This window comes from Diadema antillarum, unplaced genomic scaffold, assembly GCF_040938485.1.
Source record: "Diadema antillarum isolate AM-2024a unplaced genomic scaffold, OU_Dant_1.0 seq00000102_RagTag, whole genome shotgun sequence".
NCBI classification, from domain to species: Eukaryota; Metazoa; Echinodermata; class Echinoidea; order Diadematoida; family Diadematidae; genus Diadema; species Diadema antillarum.
Window position 1 is genome coordinate 453,007 of NW_027271189.1, and position 22,565 is coordinate 475,571.

The 22,565-nt window shown below is 37.9% G+C and overlaps 2 protein-coding genes across 2 annotated transcripts in view; one reads left to right on the forward strand and one right to left on the reverse strand.

Moving 5' to 3' along the window:
• The window catches only part of LOC139726842 (26S proteasome non-ATPase regulatory subunit 1-like), a 76,864-nt gene that overhangs the window by 8,383 nt on the left and 45,916 nt on the right, over positions 1-22,565 (forward strand). Inside the window, 8 exon segments of the mRNA XM_071637835.1 lie at positions 242-445; positions 2,603-2,731; positions 3,364-3,452; positions 4,346-4,598; positions 5,041-5,152; positions 5,909-5,985; positions 6,335-6,394; positions 7,655-7,875. Of these exon segments, the coding sequence (XP_071493936.1) occupies positions 242-445; positions 2,603-2,731; positions 3,364-3,452; positions 4,346-4,598; positions 5,041-5,152; positions 5,909-5,985; positions 6,335-6,394; positions 7,655-7,875 (1,145 nt within the window).
• Positions 10,647-12,445, reverse strand: LOC139726862 (5-hydroxytryptamine receptor 2B-like). The gene is made up of 2 exons (XM_071637856.1): positions 12,145-12,445; positions 10,647-11,716 (listed from the first exon to the last, which is right to left on the reverse strand). Exons 1-2 carry the CDS (start codon positions 12,443-12,445, stop codon positions 10,647-10,649), a joined length of 1,371 nt encoding a protein of 456 aa, XP_071493957.1.

Here is a 22,565-nt window from a genome sequence, read left to right on the forward strand (position 1 = left end):
TACAGTATGCTGTGAGTGTTGTTTGACAAAAAAATGTAGCACCAACCACGACTTCAGCAAGCATTGTACCAGCCACAAGAACACTGTTTTGTAGTCCTAAACATAAAGTGTGCTCCTGAAATGAGGTCATGATACTGGGGAAAACCCCAAAGAGAGTCGTCATCAACTGTTATTAAAGTCCTGGATTATACAGATTGCGTGGGTTCTCCTTTTCCACTGTATGTGATGTACACAGGACCAGACACTGATGGCCTTTCAGATTGGGTTTGACCTGTATGAAAGCGCTCCCCAGCAATTTCTATCCAGAGTGCTAGCCTCCCTCAAGACCGTAGGCACTCCCAGCACAGACACCACTCCGGCTCCTTCCACCACTCCGGCATCAGAGGACAAAAAAGAAGGGTGAGCTTGAGCTAGTCTCACTCATTTTGGAAGAAATAACTGCATAGTTATAGAGCTACCAGGTCTATATGATTCTACAGGAGGATCCCTGACATATCAAACACCCTTTATTTTCCTGACAGGAAAAAAAAAAATATCCCTGATTTGAGACTACTTTGCCTATTTATATGCATGTAAAAGACAAATATCTGCCTAATTTAGCTTATTGGAATCTACCTGATTTTGATGTGTTAATGTCAGCAGCCATGCATTATGAGATATTGGAAGGAGCTTGTGTACTTTCATTAACTTACTTAGGCCACTATCATCTCTATGTTCAAATATTTGTAAAAATGATATAAATGCATGTTAATATTTTATTCAATTATATTTTATTTGTTAGTGTAGTTATCATATAAACTAATATCTCAATGAATATTGTTACTATTGTAAAAAACAAAAGCCAACAAGAAGGCAATACTGTCTTATTACAACTTATGTTGAAATGTCAGCAACCAACCTTTTCTTGTGTAAGCACGACAGAACCGCTTCCCCAAACAAATATTATCGGGGGAGAATTGGTTTTCACCTGCTTTATATTGTACAGTGAAGTATTAACATGAAAGTGACTACCAAATCACAGATGTGTGGCAAACAATTTGTGCTATGTAATCTGTAGTGATTACAGTTAATTATTTTGTGTTAAAAAAAAAAAACATCCAACAAGAACAAACAATAGTGGCAACTTATCCCAGAGTTAAAATCAGTCAAAATATGTCACCCTTTCCTGAACACATAAGCCATAATGATTACGTAATCCAACGTGATTCAGGAGAAATCTCTTTTGTGTGTTTGCAAGCATTTTTGTGTTGAATATTAAACTTTCTCGCTCTATGAATGGAAACAATGTATTTCCGGTTTCTGTCAAAGAATAATGAAGCATACCTGCTCCACTGCTGCAAATGTGTTAGTAAGTAAACTCCTTGCATGCCTGTATGGAGGAAGAAATGTATTTGTTGTGAATTATTGTACCCTGACAGACTAACATGAACGAAGTCAAGCTGCTCTCTCTGAACAGCATTTATGTATTTTTTTCCCCTACTGATAGGGAAGTCATGGAGGTAGATGAAGTGAAGGAAAAGACAGAAACAACTCCTTCCCAAGCACCTCCTGCAGAAGAAGAGGTAAGCCATATCCTGTGAATCATGGTGTATGTGTATAGCAAGTCATTTTTTAAAGACATAATTTACCATTTGCAGATGAAACAAAAACCCAGCTCTAGTGCTTTAAAATGGTTCTAGAATATGAGTTCGGGATAAAAACAACCAATGTAAAAATATTGATCAGTGTAATCAATGTTAATACTCAAAATGTGAACAATAGTTATAATAAAATTGTTTCTAGAATAAATTGTTTACAGTTATGGTTTATTTAGAAAAAAGTAGTGATATCTCCTTTACAATTTTGAGTTTTATTGCAAATTTGTGATATGGTAGGATGTTTTGTGACACAACTGACCTACACATATGCATCAAATGTGATAACTCAAACATCTTTTTTTAATCACTGCTCCCAATGGTAAACAGTACCTTTAAGTTACCAGCTTATCCTACCAAGTCATATGTGACATATTGAACATGGTCCTATTGAGTCAGTATTGGTTGGTTGTTCAATCAAATTGCATAACTATTAAACACTGATAACTCAAATCAGTAAGTAAAGTACCCTTTAGTCATGTATGATTGTCCTAATTATATGTGTTTTGTTTTGTTTTGTTTTTGGTTTTTCATTAGCATTAGATTATTTATGGAATTTAGCATGTCAGCTAGAAACAGATAGTCGTTCCTAATATTTCAACGAGGAATGAAAAGTGATTGAAACTAAACTGGACCGGTAATGAGAGTGAATGAGAAAGGTCAGCCTGTATACTGATGATATATATTTAGTCAGTCACTTTTATTGTAGACCAGACTATAAGGTGATGAGTGTGAGCCTAGATTTTAGCCATAGGCCCACATTTCACCCATTCTAGTTCATCTTGCTGTGCTGAAGATCACTATGTGACGAGTTAGCATCCAGTCCGCAAATATGTTTGCTGCTCCCAGTTTCTTGTTGCCATGGAAACTGACAGCTTGCTGTGGACCTCTTCTAGATCAGCACAACCTTTGACTAAATAACTATCGCAAGTAATTTTTACCCTCTCTAATTTCAGCTGTCGGCAGAGGAAAAGGAGCACAGAGACAAGGTCAACAAACTTTCACAGATCCTGAGTGGTAACATCACCATAGGGATCCACCTTCAGTTTCTCATACGCAGCAACAAGACAGACATGCTCATTCTCAAAAACACCAAGGTTTGTGACTTACCACTGTCTAGTTCCCAGGGTCACAACATTTTTTTTTTTTTTGGTCATTGTGTGTATACTAATGCCATAAAACTGGTAAATATGGACAAATTTTAGGAATTCTAGTATCATATACCCTACAGCTTGGAAATTCACATACACTGCTTTTGCCAGTGATTGATTGTTATTACGATTGTAATGCGGGTTTTAAAAGGGGCTGAAAAGTAAGTTAGGAAACCTAAATTGCCTGTGAAGCCATGCATGATTGTTTTAGTTGTTGCCATATTGTTTATGAAATGATAAAAATATAAGCAAGATACCTTTCCAGTAGAAATGTGTATTACTGTAAAACACAATATATTCGCAGCATGAAATTTTCGTGAATTGCCACTGGCATCCAATGCATATTCTGTGCGTAGGCAAGAACTTGCGTGTGTGTTGGCACTTGTGAAATTAAGGGAATTTAAAATACACATGAACATTCCTTGTTTTACAGTAAGTTCATTTTTACCTAATGTAATGACAGCTGTCATAATGTCAGAACTGTGCATGTTTCAAATGCTAACAAATTTAACACTTTTGATTCAGAATTTTTTTTTCTTCAATTCATTGGGTCATTCTTATCAATGTTTTGTCGGCAGGATTCAGTGAGGAATTCCGTGTGCCACAATGCAACAGTGATAGCAAACTCCTTCATGCACTGTGGGACGACAAGTGATGCTTTTCTCAGGTATTCCTTCTCAGGATTATTCTATGCAGATCATAGAAATAATGAAATTGATGGTTTTTGTCACCTTTGTCAAAATCACCACTAATTTTACCTATGAACCTTGATGTGGACCAATGTGGGTTTTGAGAACTTATTATATGTCATCTTTGATAAGAACTGCTCTGAAATATGGATAGCACTTGGTTTATAGATTTGCTTCAACTACCACTCTTTTGAAATCAAGCTGTAATGATTAGTGGGACTATTTGTATTGACAGGATGGAGGGTAGAAGTATTAGATGGCGATCTTCAGAGCTGCCAACAAGTATATTTTCATGGTGTGCAATGTTTTTCTTCATCAGATTAGGGAAGATTTGTTTAAAATATGATTTTTTTTTTAAAATCTCTGAAGTTTGATTTAGGATGTGTAGTATTTGCAATTATTTCATTTGAAACTAAGATACGATTTTTGCCCTCGATCTGTAAGTAGTAGTACTGTGTATTTGTTTTTTTTGATATGCAGATGTTGGCAACCCTGTATCTTCATAAGTAGACATAGAAAGCTATTCTTGTATCCAAAAGTTATGTGTTTTGCTGAACAGTTGGTATCTGTGTACTTCATGAAGGTTCACACAATATATCAATAAATGCAGTTAAAAAGAATTGAGGTTGTCCTTGTCCTATGCCCAAAATTTATTGCAGATGTAATGACCTATAAAATGGCACCTTGTTCCTATGTTTCTTGGTTTATTTGATGTTCAAATATATCATATTCTTGTGCAGCAATTTTATTGAGATCTTAAGTTTCCATTAGTTGTGTTCATACTGTTTTGCAGTAGTGATAGAAGGAACAACATTCTGCTCATTGTCTCAAACTCATTTAAGCTTCATTGTTTCATCAAAACTTATTTCAGGGATAATCTTGAGTGGCTAGCAAGAGCCACAAACTGGGCAAAATTCACAGCGACGGCCAGTCTAGGGGTCATCCACAGAGGTCACGAGAAGGAGGCCCTCAATCTAATGTCCACATACCTCCCGAAGGACTCCACCCCAGGCAGTGCCTACCAAGATGGCGGGGGTCTCTACGCCTTAGGTCTCATCCATGCCAACCATGGAGCCAACATTATTGAGTATCTCTTGACACAGCTGAAGGAAGCCACATCGGAGGTGAGAGGCCCAGTCTGCCTGTACCGGTAGTGGCACGACTGTCAGCTTTTTATATGGTCATATTAAAGGGGGAATTCCAGACTAGTTTAACCCTAACAAGGCCATGCTTTTTGGCTGTTCTGTGGCAAGGGGTGAATCAACCATATAATACACCTTGTGAACTGACAGTGTTGATCTGATTTGATTTGATATGATTTATTTATTCTTTGTATGGCATCATTTACAATTCTTTTCTTTAATAGCAATGAATTATGAATTACCATACAGAACGGTCGCCAATAATAAGCTGTAAGCTTGACCCTATGGCAACCGATGATACAATATGTAATTGTAATATACAATAAGGGGGGTCCAACATGATGCAGTGCTAAAGTGTTAAGTTGCTGTTTGCATTGCAATTATTGTTTTGCCATGGTTTCAACTTTCTTTCCCTCCATCCCAGATGGTGAGACACGGTGGATGTCTAGGACTAGGGCTTGCTGCAATGGGGTCCGCCAGGCAAGATGTCTATGAACAGCTCAAGTTTAATCTGTATGAGGATGATGCTGTCACAGGTGAGCTGGTCATGTGACAGTCACGTGACAGTCATGTGATCAATGCAGAGTTGTGATTGAAGACATGTTATCCTGTACATATACAATCATTCAGGTTTGATGGATATCAAAACAAGACAAATTTAGACTTGCACTTTTAGTACTGTTTTAAGAGTTGCTGATTAGGAGACACTTTTCTTTTTTAGTTTGGTTTTCTGAATCCAGCCTCTTTTCACTGTTTCCTTGTATAGTCCTGAACAGAAAAAGAGGCAGTTGTATTTCCAGAGAGAGGGCATACTGTCATGAATAGAGGCTTCTATTACTGTATACGCCAAATATTTCGTGAGGTTTCTATTTTTGTGAATTTCGCGAGTCAGGTGCTATTTGCGAAATTAAAGACACGCAAAAATAATGACTCTTATCCCGATATGAATGTGACGCACACATGTACTTTCTCCGTTCAGTACAATGCTCCACGGTCGCAAATTTAAGCGCTCGCAAAATTGTGTGGAAGTCTTAATTCGCAAAAAATTAGACTCGCTAAATATATGGTGTATACAGTACTTATAGCTTTCCTTAAGTATAATCACACTAAACATTGTGCATAGTGATATTCACTTGATTAATTATCCTACAGATTGATCAGTCCAAACTTACTTCTGGAGAGCTACAGCCAATGAAACATGTAATCATGTTGATTTTTATTTTAATCAAGTTGTCATCCTGAAATGTGTATAAGCATCATAATGCAACGTTGCGACTATATACTTTATGTAGGTGAGGCTGCTGGTCTAGGTATGGGACTTGTTATGGTGGGCACCAAATCAGCACAAGCCATTGAGGACATGGTCAGCGTAAGTATTCCTCAAATTGGCATTCCATACGTCTCTTCTATTTATTGTCTACCTGGTTGTTGTGAGTCTCAATCGTGTCTCAATAAAGATGAAGAATGATTTGAATTCTGTTTGACTCTGGAATGGCTATGGCATGACATACACAGAAATAAGGAGTTGAAATTATGAATTAAATGAAGTATTCCACAAATATTTGGTAAAAATGTGTAAAAAGTAAAATATACCCATCTGCATATATGTTAGTACAGTGTATTGTCCGGAGGGAACCCAATTTTTGACATAGAGTCATTCTCTGCAAACAGTGAATTAAAACATGTCTTTCTCTTTTCTTTGTCTTTTGATGACACAGTATGCTCAAGATACCCAGCATGAAAAGATTCTTCGAGGCCTGTGTCTTGGTATTGCTCTGGTAAGTTTACCATCTACAGTCAAACCTGTCTATAGCGGCCATTCAAGGGAGACGGAAAAAGTGGCCATTATAGGCAGGTGGTCGCTATAGACAGGTAATCCACCTTTGTGTGCATTGTTTACATGTACATGTATCATCATTGTATCCTTACATATGTATGTGTGTACGTATGCACACACCGTGTGTTTCATGCATGGCGGTGTTTATGAAATTGTTGCACAGCAGTATGTGTATTGTCGTGGAGAAAGCTGTACAGTGCATTATCATGACTGAAAAGGGATGAATGCAGCGGTGGCAATCACTGAACGTTGCCCGCACGGCTACAAAGCAGAAAAACACACTGAATTATTGGCTCGACTACGGCTCCATAGGGTTTTTGGCCGCTATAGACAGGTTAAAATCTACTGAGGGAAACAAAATTTGTGGCCGCTGGTCGCGTTAGACAGGTGGCCGCTATACACAGGGCCTTTAACAGGGCTTTTCTTTCCGGGAGAGTTTTCAGTGACCGCTACAGACAGGTGGCCGCTATAGACAGGTGGCCGCTAAGGCAGGTTTGACTGTACTTGGATGGCTTCTGTGCATAGCATCTCCATGAACCGATACCTCTATTCACCAGTGCTGATTGCTTTGTCATATTATGTTTCAATCACTAAGTCATTTATTCTAAATTAAACATAGTAACATAAGATGAAATCATGCTTTCCTTTCCTGGAAGCATGTCAAATATTAATATATGAAGATTTGCATAATGAAGATTCATATACATGTACAAACACTGCTTCCAAGAAATAAACACAAAAAGAAAAGGAAAGACATGCATGAGGAATAGTCTCCTATATAGTCCAGTACAATTCTTTTTAATGTTGTTTTGATAATTCATGTGGAACATACATTTGTACTACTGATTGCAGTACATTGTACGAGTATGATTGTTTTGTGAAAATGTTAGAAACGAAGAAATGATGATCACATCGTAATAGTGAAGGAATAAGAGTTTAGTGAGTGATAGAGGTAACAAGGATAATGATATTTTCTGCAAAAATGTGTATATTTATATTTATGATCATAGTTTCTCAGTTGAGAATGATTAGGGCGTTAAGTTGTCACTAGAACCATAGTGTTCGTTGCACCTTAATGCCCTTATCATTCTCAACTGATGAATTGTGAACACGATTATACATGTATCACTAATGAAGGCTACAAAGATAATGATGATGGTATAAGTAGATTCATTAACATTGATTCACTCTGTCTGTGTAGACGATGTATGGGAGGCTAGAGGAGGCAGACACTCTCATAGAAAGTTTGAGTCGAGACAAGGACCCCATCCTGCGACGGTCTGGAATGTACACCATCGCCCTCGCCTACTGTGGTACAGGTAACAACAAAGCCATCAGGAAACTCCTCCATTTTGCTGTCAGCGATGTCGACGATGATGTCCGACGAGCTGCTGTCACGTCACTCGGCTTCCTCCTGTTTAGGTGAGTTTTTTGCCCAAATTTTTATTCCTGTTTGTTGCTTTGTAGAAGCTATCATGGCACAGCTTGTGAAGTAGTGATGGTCCGTAGTGATTTATTGCTGTGAAAGTCTCCAAAACTGAAGCCTGTTTTCCAAGATATGTTGTCTGGAAGATTTATTTTGTTCTTTGATTCTATTTGTGTCACTTCTGTTGGTTCAGAGGATAATACATGTATATTCCCCTTGCAGCATGGTATGACATGCACAGTGATGTATGTGTGTATGTGTGGATATATGTGTTAATGTTTGTGTGCATGCACAAATGATCAACCTCAAACTTTTGGACCACACTCCATGACTACTAAAGAGTGAAGTGTTTGCTGCCCCCATGTGTCTTAGGGCAGTGCTTCTCTACCGGTGGCCTGTACAGATCTCGCAGTTGAGCTGCTATGTCTTCCCAAAATAAAAATAAAAAAGATTTGTTCTCGAAGTATACACATACTTGGACCTCAAAAAACTTTGTAGGAGACGAAGTGGGCACTGGGTAAAAAATGTTGATAAGTGCAGATCTAAAGGGAACCTAAGACTGGCATAGAATCTAGATTTCACTTGTATAGCGTGGTCCTTCTCAGCTTTGATTTTGTACATGCTTTGACGCTAATCACATGTTCGGTAATGTTTGATATATATCAGGGTTGCTTTTTTGTTGTTTTTTGTTTGTTTTTTGATAGTTCTTACTGCAACAGAATTTCACACTGTTCTGCTGTCAAAGGCCATCATTCATTGATTTAGCCATCAAACCTTCTTTACAGAGCATTTTATGAGATGCTGAATTGAAATGAGCATATTCTATTAACATGAAGTGGCAACTGCACAGAAAAGATATACCAAGATTCCAGTAATAAATGTAGATATGCTCTGATCCAAAAAGGAAAAAAAAGCAAAATGATGTTAAGAACTGTGTAAATTAACAGAAAATAAGAGAATGTTATTCTCATTTTTTAAGCCATGAGTCCATGCTTGGACAGATCAAAATGTGAAGTTATTTCAAATTCAAAATCCATTGAGTTTTACTACATGCCATTGTTGATGTTGTCGTAATTATTTCTTTTCATGGGTGATAGATAGTTACATTGCTGCCAAACTTTATGTTCCCAATCTAGAGTTATGTAAACACATGTAAATGAATTTTTGAGACTCAGTGTAGTTGCCAAATAAAGCGCCATTAGAAAATAATTGGTTCATGGACTGAGAGAGTGAGAAACAACCAGAGATAATTAAACTTTGTATATTTTTTCTGGCTTTTATTTGATAGAGAGAAATTCTCCATCTAGACATGTAATCCATAAAGCCGCATGATAAGTAAACGGTGAACATAAGTAATATTAGAACATTACTTAGCACAGTTTTATCAATATCTCAAGATTTTTTTTTCTTGTAAAACTTACAAATACAATCTGATAAAGCCTAGAGGCTGAACTTAAAGGGATCACGTTATTTGGATCAAGAATATGTTGCTTTTTTTTTCTTAACTTGCACTTGTAATTGCACAATAACATAATGTTCTTCATTATAACCCAAGCTGTGCAGGGATAAGAAAAAGTTCAAACTTGTTTTCTATGAGTACTGTTCAAGTTTCACCATTTAAAGGCGTCATCTTTGTCTTACCTTTGATAAGAACATCACTGACAGTAAACTGGCAGTATCTCCATACATCTGATTTACCTCTTTTTCTTGGGAGTGATATGTACAGCAATAAATAGATTTAGTGAGATGAATGAATAGGTTATGCCACAATGTAAGCCACGATATGTGTTACATTTAGGAATGCAAGAAAACCAACTCTTGGTATCTATGCCAAAATACTTTTGGGACACATTTAAGGAAAATATCTATCTTACCTCTATACACAGACATCAAAAAGGACCTGGTAGTCCATGCTGTACATTAACGTAAGAGGCATTAAGTTAAGTCAATGCAGCCTAAAGTCTTGTCTTTCTTTCTGTGTAGTGTTCTATCCACCAAGTGCTTGTCGATAGTTATGACTTTCTGCTATGATCTTGCCTTTCGCCAGCAAGCTAGTACTGATTTTCATCCATTAAACCGTCATATATGACTGATATATATTGTTTTGTCATTAAGTGTAGTCTTCTAGAACTACATGTACCCTGACAATGTTTATTGGTGAATAAAAGACTGGAGTAAGGCTAGTGCCTTGAAGAAATTTAAATACATTGTATCTTATGCGTAGCACTAGATAAACACATGACATCTGTCGGCAAACTAGTATAGTAACATTTGCCATTTGTAACTCTCTACTCAATAGTAATAGGCGAGTTTCAGTAATTTTGCATTTAGACGTGCAGAATTGTATTTCTCAGCAGAATTTGAATACATTAAATGTGGAAATTTTTGTGATACATTTTTTCATATTTCATGCTACTTTGGGCTAGCACAAATTCTAAAACCTTCGAAAATGTCTTCACAATTTTCTCTGCACATTTTGAATGGGTTGACAATTGTGCACCGCGTATTCAAGAACCTGCGAGTATGTTTTTGAGCCGTTCAGCACAAAAAACTAACCACGCAAAAATATTGACATTCACAGTGATACTATGAGCAGCCTTCGACAACTTTAAAAAAAAGATGAGTTTTGATACTGCGTATGCCTTCACTGTCTTAGAGTAAGAAATAGTAAGTAGACTGATGCAACTCTCACATCAACCGTAGGAACGCTTAGAGATAAACAAAGTTTCCAAGGTGTCCGTTGTGACATAATCTGGCACAGAACTCTCTATATTACAGAATTTTCTATTGAGGCCTCAGGCAATGTCCATAGTCTGTTACCACGGCGACACGAATCCCCATGTGCAAATGACCTGTCGAGTGTTGATTGCCTTTTTGGTGTTGTTGGGCTGCGATTGAGCATCGACTGGGATTGGATTTCCTGGCATGACAACAGCTTAATAAAGGCTTGTCGGAATCTCTTGTTGAATGTGGTGTAGATGAATGGGTTGACCATGCTAGAGGCCCATCCGATCCACGTACACACGATGAAAACCCTGTTTGTGACATGACAGTCTCTACAGAGGGCGACAATCATGTTAGCCACAAAAAAAGGCGTCCACCCGATGACAAAAGCAGCGAACACGAGTCCAAGGACCTTGCTAGCTCTTTGCTCTGTGTTGAGGTGCTTCATGCCGTACTGGCCTCCACGAGACATTGTCCTGCGCAGCTCTAGAGAGGGCAGGCTCCGTGAAATACTGTTATCACTGTGGTCAGACTCCAAAGAGCCACATGATGTTCGGAGTTCCCCATTACTAGAGATGCTTTCTTGGTGGCAACTCATATCTCTGGTGGAAACGCGCTCAAAGCCATTCCGTTTGATCACATGCAGGATGAAGCGTGGGTAAGTTTTCTGATTTTTTCGCTGAGACGTGGGACTATCACCCGTCCCTCGACTCCGCCCCTGGCATAATTTTATCTTATTGTAGAGTGTGTATGTTGTCAGACAGTATGTTACCACGACGATACAGAGGGGGATGAAGAATGCCACGACGGAGCCGTAAATCATGAAGTGGATATTCATCACGGCGCAGAGATGATCGTTGAGGACCGTCGCCGGTTGAAGGAATCCCATGATGCAAAGCGGGCTGGACAGACAGGCCGCACACATCCACACCATACAGATCTTGGTGGTGATCCCACAACGGGTGCGTGGTTGCCGGGTGTGGCGTAGAGGATCACTGATAGCAATGTACCTATCAATGCTCACCATGCACATGTGAAGAATGGAGGACGTACAGCAGAAGACGTCCAGTGTGGTCCAAATATTGCACATCGTGTGACCAAGTGGCCAGTAACCTGCATTTGGAATAATGGGAGCAGAAATAATAAACAACAAACATGTACGTGGTTGAATAGGATATGAACAGGATAGATGATTTTTTAAAAGATACATGTACAAGTACCTGTACCGTAAGCTCTGCAAACTGATGAAGTATCTGTAGTGTACAATCATCTTTCAATGTACAAAATATTGTTACAGAGAAAAATTACAACAAAATCGAGGATGCTACAATTCAAGTAGTTCTTTTATACATTGCTCAATTTTCTGTTAACAAGGAAAATTAGGAACAAATTGCAACTTTTTGTAAGGTGCTTTATGTTGTTTTTCTTCTCATAATTGAGTTATACTTAATGCAGTACTTTGTATCTATGAAAAGTTTTAGAAAATTAAGGAAACATGAGAAATTTAGAACTCATATGAAAAAGTAGTTCAACCCACATACCGAGAAGATCCTTCGTTAGACCAAATGGCATGACGAGCAGCGCCACCATGAGGTCCGCCATGGCCATTGAGAAGAGGAAGAAGTTGGTGAGGTTCTGCAGCTTTGTGTCCTTGCTGATGGCCATACACACCAGGAGGTTACCCACCACGGAGCAAAGGATGATGGGAAATAGCATCACCACCGCCCAACTATGATCACCGCTTACAGCGCCCTCTATCATGTTGGCATCGACCATTGCACTATAGTTTGACGTAGGGCTGACTTTACTGCTAATTGAGACTGGGTCTTGCATGGTTGTCATTGTTGAAAAGGTTGCCTTAGCAACAGATCGAATCACGGCTGGTTTGGATGTTCCTTTTTGTCATCTCTTTCTCTAGCCTTCACTCCTCAAACCTGAGAATAGAATGTGGTAAAACATATCAGTTGCAGTCAAAGTAATGTAAAAGCACCTTTTATTTCATAGTAGATAAAATCCCATGCAAAACACTTTCTCCATGGTACTACATATCCAAAAATTTTTAAAAAAAGAAAAAAAAAGGAAGAAAAAAAAAGCTAGTTTGAACATTGTTTAGTATCCAGGGAAATCTATTCAAAAGATGTCAGGTGGTGATGACTTTAATGATTTCGCAAGGATAATGGAACGTCTCTTTCTTTGGGCAAAATGTAGTGAAATGTGATCCTCTTTTTCTGGTGGCATTAGCAAGGCAATGAGATAGGATTACTGGGTTATCATTACAAAAGGTAACACACAAAAGGCACCATCAGACTGTAGGTTAGATTTGTCTGGCTGCCTTTTGTGCCAACATACACAACTCTTGGCTGCCTAAGCACCTGTGTGTGTGACCATGCAGTCAGAAAGAAAATTGCCTCCATTCTATTCACGTGATTCCAGCATTACCACATCCCGCATCCTTGGATGCTAGGCCTTAATATTCCCCTGCCACTTAATGCAAAATATCATGTGCAATGCTTTGGACTATTAAGAATTGACTGTTAAAGTGTTTCTAAAGCTGTGATGATTATTTGAATGGGAGCCTAGCTAATGTGTGAAACTGGCATTCTTCTCCCATCACTGTCAGTTCATGGAAATGATATTTGGAATAACAACAACTACAACCATTACAGGAATGCTATGCATTTGCATACCATTATTTAAAGATATTAGCATCATTCCAAGTGATTGCTTGTGCTATAGTTCTTAGGCCGAATGAACTGATGTTATGGCTCTGAAGACAGGCTAATTCTTAAAACAATTACTTGTTGTATAAGAATTATCCCCAATTGGCCATTCTTTGTCTTGTGTGTGTAGTAGTATTCTATTCAAAGAGAGGTAAAATCAACATATGTAGTCACCCAGCCAGTGTAGTGGGAGTAATATGATTTCAAAATTTCCTGTTTAAATACAGTCATTGCCAATTACAAGGGCCAATGATAAAAGTCCATATTGCCCATGTGTAGAGAACAAACTCCAATCAGTGCAGTAGATATGGGGTAGGCAGAGAATTTCTTCACTTCGGTGGCTTTAGCACTGATACAAATTAGCGATCTTTGCTAGTGTGGATGTTAAAATCTCACAGAATAAAATGATGAGCATTGCAATCCTTATCCCAAGATATGTTGTGATTATTTTCAGAATCATCACGATTATTTGAGAAATACCGCAATGATTTGCACTGTGGCAATTGAGTGTACACTGGAGCAAATAATCTTGAAGATTTTTTTAATTATCCCATTAAGGGTCACCATTTTGGTAGATTTTGTGTATATGCACAGTTTGATCGACAATTATTGTGATTTGTAATAAACAGGATATTTCTGTCTGTCTAAAAGATGCAAAAAATCTTGGTATTAGGATTGTGATCAACGTCATAATATTCTGTCTGTGTAAATGAGCTTGCTGTCTGAATGGAAGGCAAGGAGAGGAAATTCTCTCTTTCTCTCTCTGCTGGGATAGAGGACACGGCAAAGGCAGGCGTTGGGTGATGTGTACAGTTTGATTCAGTCTGTAATGGAGACTAGGCAGGTGATGTGGTAGTATGTAACATATGCCACAGTCTGTGTCAGAGAGTAATTAAGACGTACACGTAGCTTGTTTGAGGAATGTTTCACAGACTGGTGAGTAATGCCTGAAAACATGTATAGCCTCTGCGATTCAAAATATGTGGAACAGGCTGTTTACTAACTGGGTGTAGTATTAAAGACAGGTACTATGATGATTAGAGACAGGCTGTTGGCATGCATCAAGGTCTGTCTGTGAAGGCCGAAGGACAGTCCATGATATTCCCAACCACACTGTGTCCGTCAATCATGTAGTGCTTCAGATAACGTGTACACATAGTCACGTGATTGAATTATGGCACTGAATTATCCACGTTTCCACCTTGAGAAAGGCGAAACATTTTTTCATATTCATCCAACCCCCCCCCCCCCCCCCCCAAATAGCTTGGCATACCCAAACTGGAGAGTGGGACACAGCATAAACAAATGAAATAGTTCAGCATTTTATCAACACTGCACACTGGCACTGGATCGACAGTCCCTGATCAGTAAAAATCACTCTACCGCTAACTTTAACACTAACCAAAACACCACTAACTTTTTCAGGAAAGGACACCTCAGTAGAAGGTGGAAAGAATGGGTACCTACTGGTCCGGCCTGTCTGTGGGACCAGTAGAAAAAACAAGTTAGTGTGCAGCCCTGATTTTATGTAGGAATGTGCACACACAAACACGAAAACAGTTTAAAACTGGAAGGACAGCCACAATGGTGTAACAAAATAAAGCAATGAATTATCAAGTTGATAGACAAAAAGTACGTAAGTAGGATCGAGTGAAGATATGAGGGAGCAGTCACCAAAATGCTTCTATGTTGTGATTAACAAAAAAGTCTTAAGTCCAGATACAACGTATCAGGAAACTCCAAAAACTGAGTGAGGCCCTATGTTATAGTCTATAGCCCAGATCCCAATTTGTACGTAATCCACCCCTCCCCGTCCAAGAGGCAATCAAAATAATAAGCAAAAGTTTTCTTCTTTTTTTTTTCATTTTAGTGATGACCCATTTCATATGAGGTAAATTTATTTTTTAGAAACACATATAATATGTGAATAATGATGAGATATAGAGCTGCAATGACGTTAAGTGTGTGAATTATAGAAACGGATTGTTACCAAGGACAAATATTCTGTTTTGTGGACTAAGATACTAATGAGGTCATGAAGTTTTAGCTTTCCAAGGAAAGAAGGAAAAAATAGAGCCTTTGAATACAGGCAGATTGGCAGCCATGTGGCATTGCTGCTCATCATTATCTCCTACAATGTTCCAGGATAGTTGGGACAGATGTGGTGTGGGTTGTCAGCTGTTTTCATGCTAAGCCTAGTTAGTATGACAAAGAGTGTGAAGTAATCAGTGGACAGTGGTTGGCGGACTTAAATGTCAAACTACAGCATGGGCTGACAGGAGAAATTTGATGTTTGATGCTATGAAATTGTGCGACCATGCTTGATTGTGGGGAAAGAAAAGAATCCTAGTCATTAAGTTGAGAATCAACTTTTCAAAATAAAGCGCAGAAATACGTGCTGTACATGTAGTGAGTTAAAATAGATTTAATGAAGTATGTGTATTTCTTATGTTTCTTTCAATTTAGAAATGGTTACAGGTGAGGAATGTGATAAATAGTAAGAATGTTTTTCTAACTTTTACGAATTAATCTTAAAATTCTATTAATTTTTGGCAGTTATTTGCCAAAAATTACAGAATTTTCTTGCAGAATGATTTACAGAAATTGCTTTGCACCCTCTGAACCATTGCAAAACTCTGGCCCAAAAAGAAAAAAAGAAAAATAAAACTTTACCAAATGATTGGGTTGGGGGGGGGGGGAGAGATCTTGTCTGATTAGGAAAAAAAAAATGAATGAGTTTATCTTCTCAGACTTCACTAATCACAGTCTAAATTTTGTGCTTCTATGAGACCATATGTGAAATGCTCTGAAATGCCTGTGACTTGTGTGTGTGTGTGTGTGTGTGTGTGTGTGTGTTAGCATGCATACAGAGCTCTGTTTTTTTGTTTTTATTCTTTTTATTCCATTTCGGGTGTTTGCCTCCTGTAAGATACTGTCAAAGTGGAAACTTTCATGATGTGAGAATTTACTTGTAAGTGGCAATTTTCACGATGTGAGAATTTAAGTGGCAATTTTCACGATGTGAGATTTTAAGTGGCAATTTTCACGATGTGAGAATTTTCATGCATTTCGCAAACGCAGAAACTAGCATGAAAATAAAAGCATGCAAATATTTTTGCTTGTTATCTATAACACTATGAAAAGTGTTTTGATTCTGCAGAATTGAAGCACAAGTAACTCATCGTATGCGGCCAAGCGTGAAAAATTACCCCCAGTAAAATTTCCACTTTTTCAGTAATCTCCAAAACTTTTTGTAATGAGTGGTCATCTGCAACAATGCCTGGAATGACCATTCTGGGTATGTGTGCTTGCTCATGAAATGAAAACAAAAAAATGAAGGTGGATTCATGAAAATATTTTGATACAACTTTTTTTCTGTCTCTAAAATAATGATTGCATAAAAATTAAATAAGGAAAACGTATGTTGGATTATATGTCTTTCCTTTTGTCAGTGATATAAGTTTGATTCTAGATAATATATTTACTGAGCAACCGATGGTGAATACTTACTGTTCAGCATGTGGCTACCAATATTTCCTCAAGGCATGGCAGAATGCATGACACATGTTCCTCCTACTGGAGGGATTAGTGATAGCTCCCAACATGAAATATTTCCTATCAAGAAAATCAAGTCTGGTGAAAAGATGCACCCTGGAGATGAAAATATGAGAATGCAGCATCCAAGAAGTGTGATCTTTATGAAAAATCCTGTCTGAAATTCTCACAAAGTGTGAAGTGCTGCTCTGAAGGCATGAAATCTGTATGAAATCTCCTGAGCAGGAAGCATCAAGCAAAGTTTGTTGAGGTAGCGCAAGAAAAGTAACACTAGAAAGCTTCCGTCATATCCAACTTGCTCATATCTCTCGGACAGGTCATGTTCCACTCACTTCAGCCTCTGTACTGTCCACTTCATCCACTCTCCTGTCCACTTGTAACCTTGCCTGCCTCTAATAGCGCGAGCCCTGTGTGATTGCAAGTCACCGCATTTGATATACTGGACAGATGACCCCCCCCCCATTCTCTCCTTCTCTCACTCTCTGTCCACTGTCCACTGACCATTGAGTGACCACACAATAACACTTACCAACCTCTTCTCCAGTGCTCAGCACACATCTACTCAATGCCCCTTTCATGCCTATCAAATTTTAAGCGAGATCTTGTGGGTTCACCTGGGAGATCTTGCAATATGAAAGGTCTCTTGGGTAAATTTCTGAGTAAAATGCTGGGTGACTGTCAAAAATTTTTACCTACAACCATCGCTGGTGAACTCCCAAGTGTCGAAGCGAACTCTCAGGTGACGCTGTTTTGTGAAACTAAATAAAAGCATTACGGGTAAACTGTACGCCGAAAAGCGAAGGTCCGCATTTTGGGGGCATTTCACACATGTGCCGTATAAGGTATATTTACACTGCAGAAGAGCAGATGTCAAAAATTTACTCGGTAGCTTATTCGCTAGTTTGAAAGAAAATTTTAATGGATCAGGTGATCCCCCAAGTGACTAGTGTGAAAGGGGTATGAGTCTAACTTCAAGAGTTAAATTAGCTGTAGGCTGACAGCAATGTGAAAATAAAACCAACAGAAACAAAAAGAGAAAATGCAGTTTCTGTGCATTAATGTTTGACTTTATCTCAATGGGAGCTTCATGTAGCCGGTATGGATTTAGTTATGGATTAGCAATAAGCTGATAGTTTATCTTCAGGTGCTCATGATACTTGGATCTCCTGGAGGCATTTGAAATACATCAGTCAGAGTAGATAAAAGCAGTCAGCATGATGTACCCTGTGAAAACTGACAAGGCCATCATGTCTAGACTGATATGATTTCATATGACTAAAACTTGGTGTTATGCTTTGACCAAAAACATGAGAAAAACAAAAACAATGCAATAGACCGTTTTTGTAATGTACTGTAAAACCAGAAATGTTTGCGTGCATTTTAATCTGGTGAATTTCGCGAGAGCCAGGTTTCACAAAATTATAAGATACACGCAAAAATTCTTGTCTACACTATGCATAGAATGCCAGTGGCAATTCGCGAAAATTTCATGGTGCGAAAAAGGCTGTTCGCTCCAATTCGCAAAAATTTCATGCTGCAAAAATATAATAGATCTTGCTTTATGGTATGAAATGCCATGAATGCTTATTTTCGTACAGTGCAGTAACCAACCATTTTACTCCCCTACTTCCTCCAATTCAGTTTCTTTGGCAGGAATTCACTTAGCATTTATCAGTTGTTGCTAGGTAGGGCAAGCCTCTGGCATGCTCTGTGGTGGTAATGATACTGTGAATACAATGTTTATGTGTAGAAGTAAAAAGTCTAGCAATAAGAAATCTATCCCTCCAGACCTGTGCAAGCATTGATGAAAATAATGATGAATCTTCTGGATTTGATTTCAAACTCATTCATTTTTGTGAATGTTATGGTATTGGGGTAAAATATTTGCCATTTTTCTTTGGGGGAGGGGGTGGGATGGGAGGGAATTACAAAAGATGCAGTATGCCTCATCCCCCCCCCCCCCCTCCTTTCTCTCTCTTATGAGGTATCAAACTGAAAACTAAACTTATCCACTGAAGGTCACGCTATGATATATCACTGAAAGCTCTTATGGAGCCACACTTAATAATTAGTTGAGGGGCCCTTGGGTCATTTTTTGATAGATTACAGGAGTGCATCTTTACAACACAGCTGTCCTGGTAAACATCCCTGTGGGTGTCAGTTACTTGTAAAATGTCCTGATTTGGTCTTGGTTTAGTTACTGGGATGGTGCCTTGAGTGTCTAGAGTGTCACAATGGGGTTCCTATCTCCATTAATGTCCTGTTTTATTCCATGACTCACAAGTGTGAGAAACTGAGCCTGTGGCTTTCTGAATCTAAGAAAATAACAATAGCAGACAAATATGAGTGCTTTCAGCACACACACACATACAGACAGACACACACAGACACACCCACCTACTGTACACAGACACACACACACAGACACACAAATGCATTATAGGCCTATATGCTGGGATACAAGGGCAGAAGGATGCAAAATGCTGACAGACAGACAAATGTGCCCATAATCAGACAAGACATAAAGATGCATCGTATAGTTGTCATGCCTGTCAGATAATGTTCATTCAGCCTAGACAATAGGGAATGGAGAGATCATTTCAAAGACTAATTTCATTGGTAAAAATGCTGAAGATGTGTTTCGTCATCTTTCGTAATTAGCATGTTGTACTAAACGCTTATATTGTTTCTTTGGAACCTACATTCTACAAGCATTGCTTTTTAGTAGGTTCCTCATATTTACACATCATTTTATTACATGTCCTTATACATTTGTGAAATTATGTCTAAAATTGAATGTTGTGTTTAATACATATTTTACTCCGAAATCAAATGGGATATGAAGCCTGAATATGGAATGTGGAATATGGAACTTGAATTAAAAAAAAAAAAGAAAAAAAGATGAGAGTTCTGTATGTGTGGGCGTTAATAAAGGTAGTGACATTTAAATTTTAGCATCAAAGAAGGTGATTTCACATTAACGGTGAAATGCAACATGATTTCGAACAGTAATTTGTAATATGAATTCAAATACTCCACAAACTACATCGTAAAATACTGTGGTATTTAGGGTGGTAATTAGAAAAAACATATCACATGAATTATGCATGCAAGCTTTAAAGGGATGATGCAGTATTGGTGGAGATGAGAATTGTTCTTTTAACCTTTTGCGAGATACCAAGAAAACACTTATGAAATAGTACAGAACATGCCATTTTAAGAGGAATTCAAAGTTTATTTGATGAAAATTGGGTTTGGAATGACTGAAACATCCAAAAACAAAGTAAAACACAGCGATCGTAATAAAGTGTGGGTCCCACACTTAGAATCGCTCTGTTTTGGATATCTCGGCCATTTCAAAACTAATTTTCATCAAATAAACGGCGAATTCCTCATGGAATAACATGCTCTTTCATATTTCATTAGAGGTTTCTCATTATCTCACCAAAAATGTTGGAAACCTGAGATTAGATCTCAACCAAAACTATATGATCCCTTTTATTTATTTATTTATTTTAAATGTCCTTTAATGGTGTTCAATATCTTGGTAATTCAAATGTGAATGCCCATATGGTGTTTAATATTGTGATTCAGGCTGTATTTAAAACTTGTTTACATCACAGCAGGACATAGATGACAGCAGGACAACTAGATTTAAAGAAAATATGAAGACAATTACATAAACTGTCATTCTTATTATGAAAAGGTAATGTTTCTGTTGTTATTCTCCGTTGTTTTCTGTTGTAACTGGCACATGATAAGGGTAATATTGTTCTCTCTGCTTTCTAACAGAGGAAATCGAGTGTACTTTCATTTTGCTGTAAATATGAAGATAATTATCTGTTAAATTCTATGTGTATTTTCTTTATATCATTGTCATGTAGTGACATCACAAACTGCTGTAGTCTTCTCATCCAGCAGTGGCAGCACTGAACCTTCAAAAATTCATAACTTTCGAACAGATCATTGAACTTTCCTCAAACTTTCACTGACATATATTGTAGGTAAACTGCTCCTTACAGCCTTGTGTTCATAGTCTTCTGTACAGCTTGGGTGGCAAGGTGAAAGTGGCTCTTTCTTTGGGGCAATATAATTGTTGCATCCATTGAAATTGATCAGCCGTTATCATCAGTATCTATAATAGTATGATGAATAACTTGTGTCTCTAGGGATTGTATGCAATTTTAAGAAATTATGTTCTTGACTTGACATACATGTAGGCTGAGACATCATCAACTTTGAACTGAAGCAAACCTTTGCAGTGATATCCTATTGTCCTTTTTTTTTTCTGGGACTACAATGTATCTCTGATTAGATGGATGAAAAAGATCATTTATCAGTTTGACACTTGGATTTGGGCAATATTTCACAATATTAGGGCATTTTGTACACATAGCAAATGCACTAAAAAAAATGCAGGGGAACATGGAATTAAGGCATTGCAATAAACCTATTAATGACTAAATGATTCTGTAGAACAGAACACATTGCCCAGACCCGGGCGTTAGCGGAGGAATGTTTAATTGCATGGTGCTTTGTGCCAAACACGGAGAACATGATTAGATCATTAATAAGTCTCTGTACATTTTGTCACTGTCCATTAGTCTACTGTAACAGCTTCATTTAGCCTTAAGGTCATTTAAAAGGCATGACATCCATTGCCCTGTTATTCTACTGTCTTTCTCGTAAATTGTCCAGGGATATGAGAGTTCAGAGTTAATCTGATTTCAGATTTTCTCAGTCTGCCCAAAACACACTTTTCAAATATTTTGGGCAATTCAGATGCATTGAAATGTTCACAGTTCAATGCACTTCAGACTTTTTTTTACATAAGTTTCAGATTTTTTTTTTCCAGATGTTTTGCTGCAAGTACTCTTATAGTCCCTGATTGTTGGAAAAGGCACATGTTATTGAGACACACCAGTTGAAATATTTAGAATGGAATTTTAAACAGTTAAGTATAAGTGACCAAGAATTTGGTGAATTTAGTGTCCTTCAGGAATATTCCATGGAATTGTGTTTTCTGCATAATGTTCAGTGATGATGTGTCGTTTTGGCTTTTCATTCTGGCTCCTATATATCTTTTGTATAGGGTTCTTGTGTTCTCTTTTTGTGAAGACAGATCCATCTACTATAAAGGGACTCAAATCAGAGATAGCAGTCATATTGGAACTAAATCACGCCCCAGGGACTTTATTTTTGCATTTCAGTAATTTCTGTCTGAGATTGTCTACAAGATCAGCCTTATGGACTGTAATCATGCATTTGACTGCCTGGAGCTCTTCTGCATATACATGTCTAATGTATCTCTTTGTTCATTACACACATGTGCCTTTTTTCAGATATTTTTAAAACCAAATCGTATATTCCTGTCAGTCAATTGGAAAGCCTCAATCTGATTTCTTGATGATGATATAGGTACCAGTGTATCAAATCAATGTCAACCTGCACAGAAATTCAATGAAATCATACAAAATGTGCATTAATTGTTAGTCTTATTTGTGACGATACAGCGGTAAATGGCTGGAGGCCTGAGGGCCTTGTACACCACATGTGCCCCAAGCGAAGAAATTTAGTTGAAAAATGTTCCAGTCTTGAATTAAGGCTAGCATGTTACAATCTTTACAAGAAGGACAAGCTTTTGTGCTTTTTAATGTTTCAGACCATATTGAGCTGTGTGGTGAAAT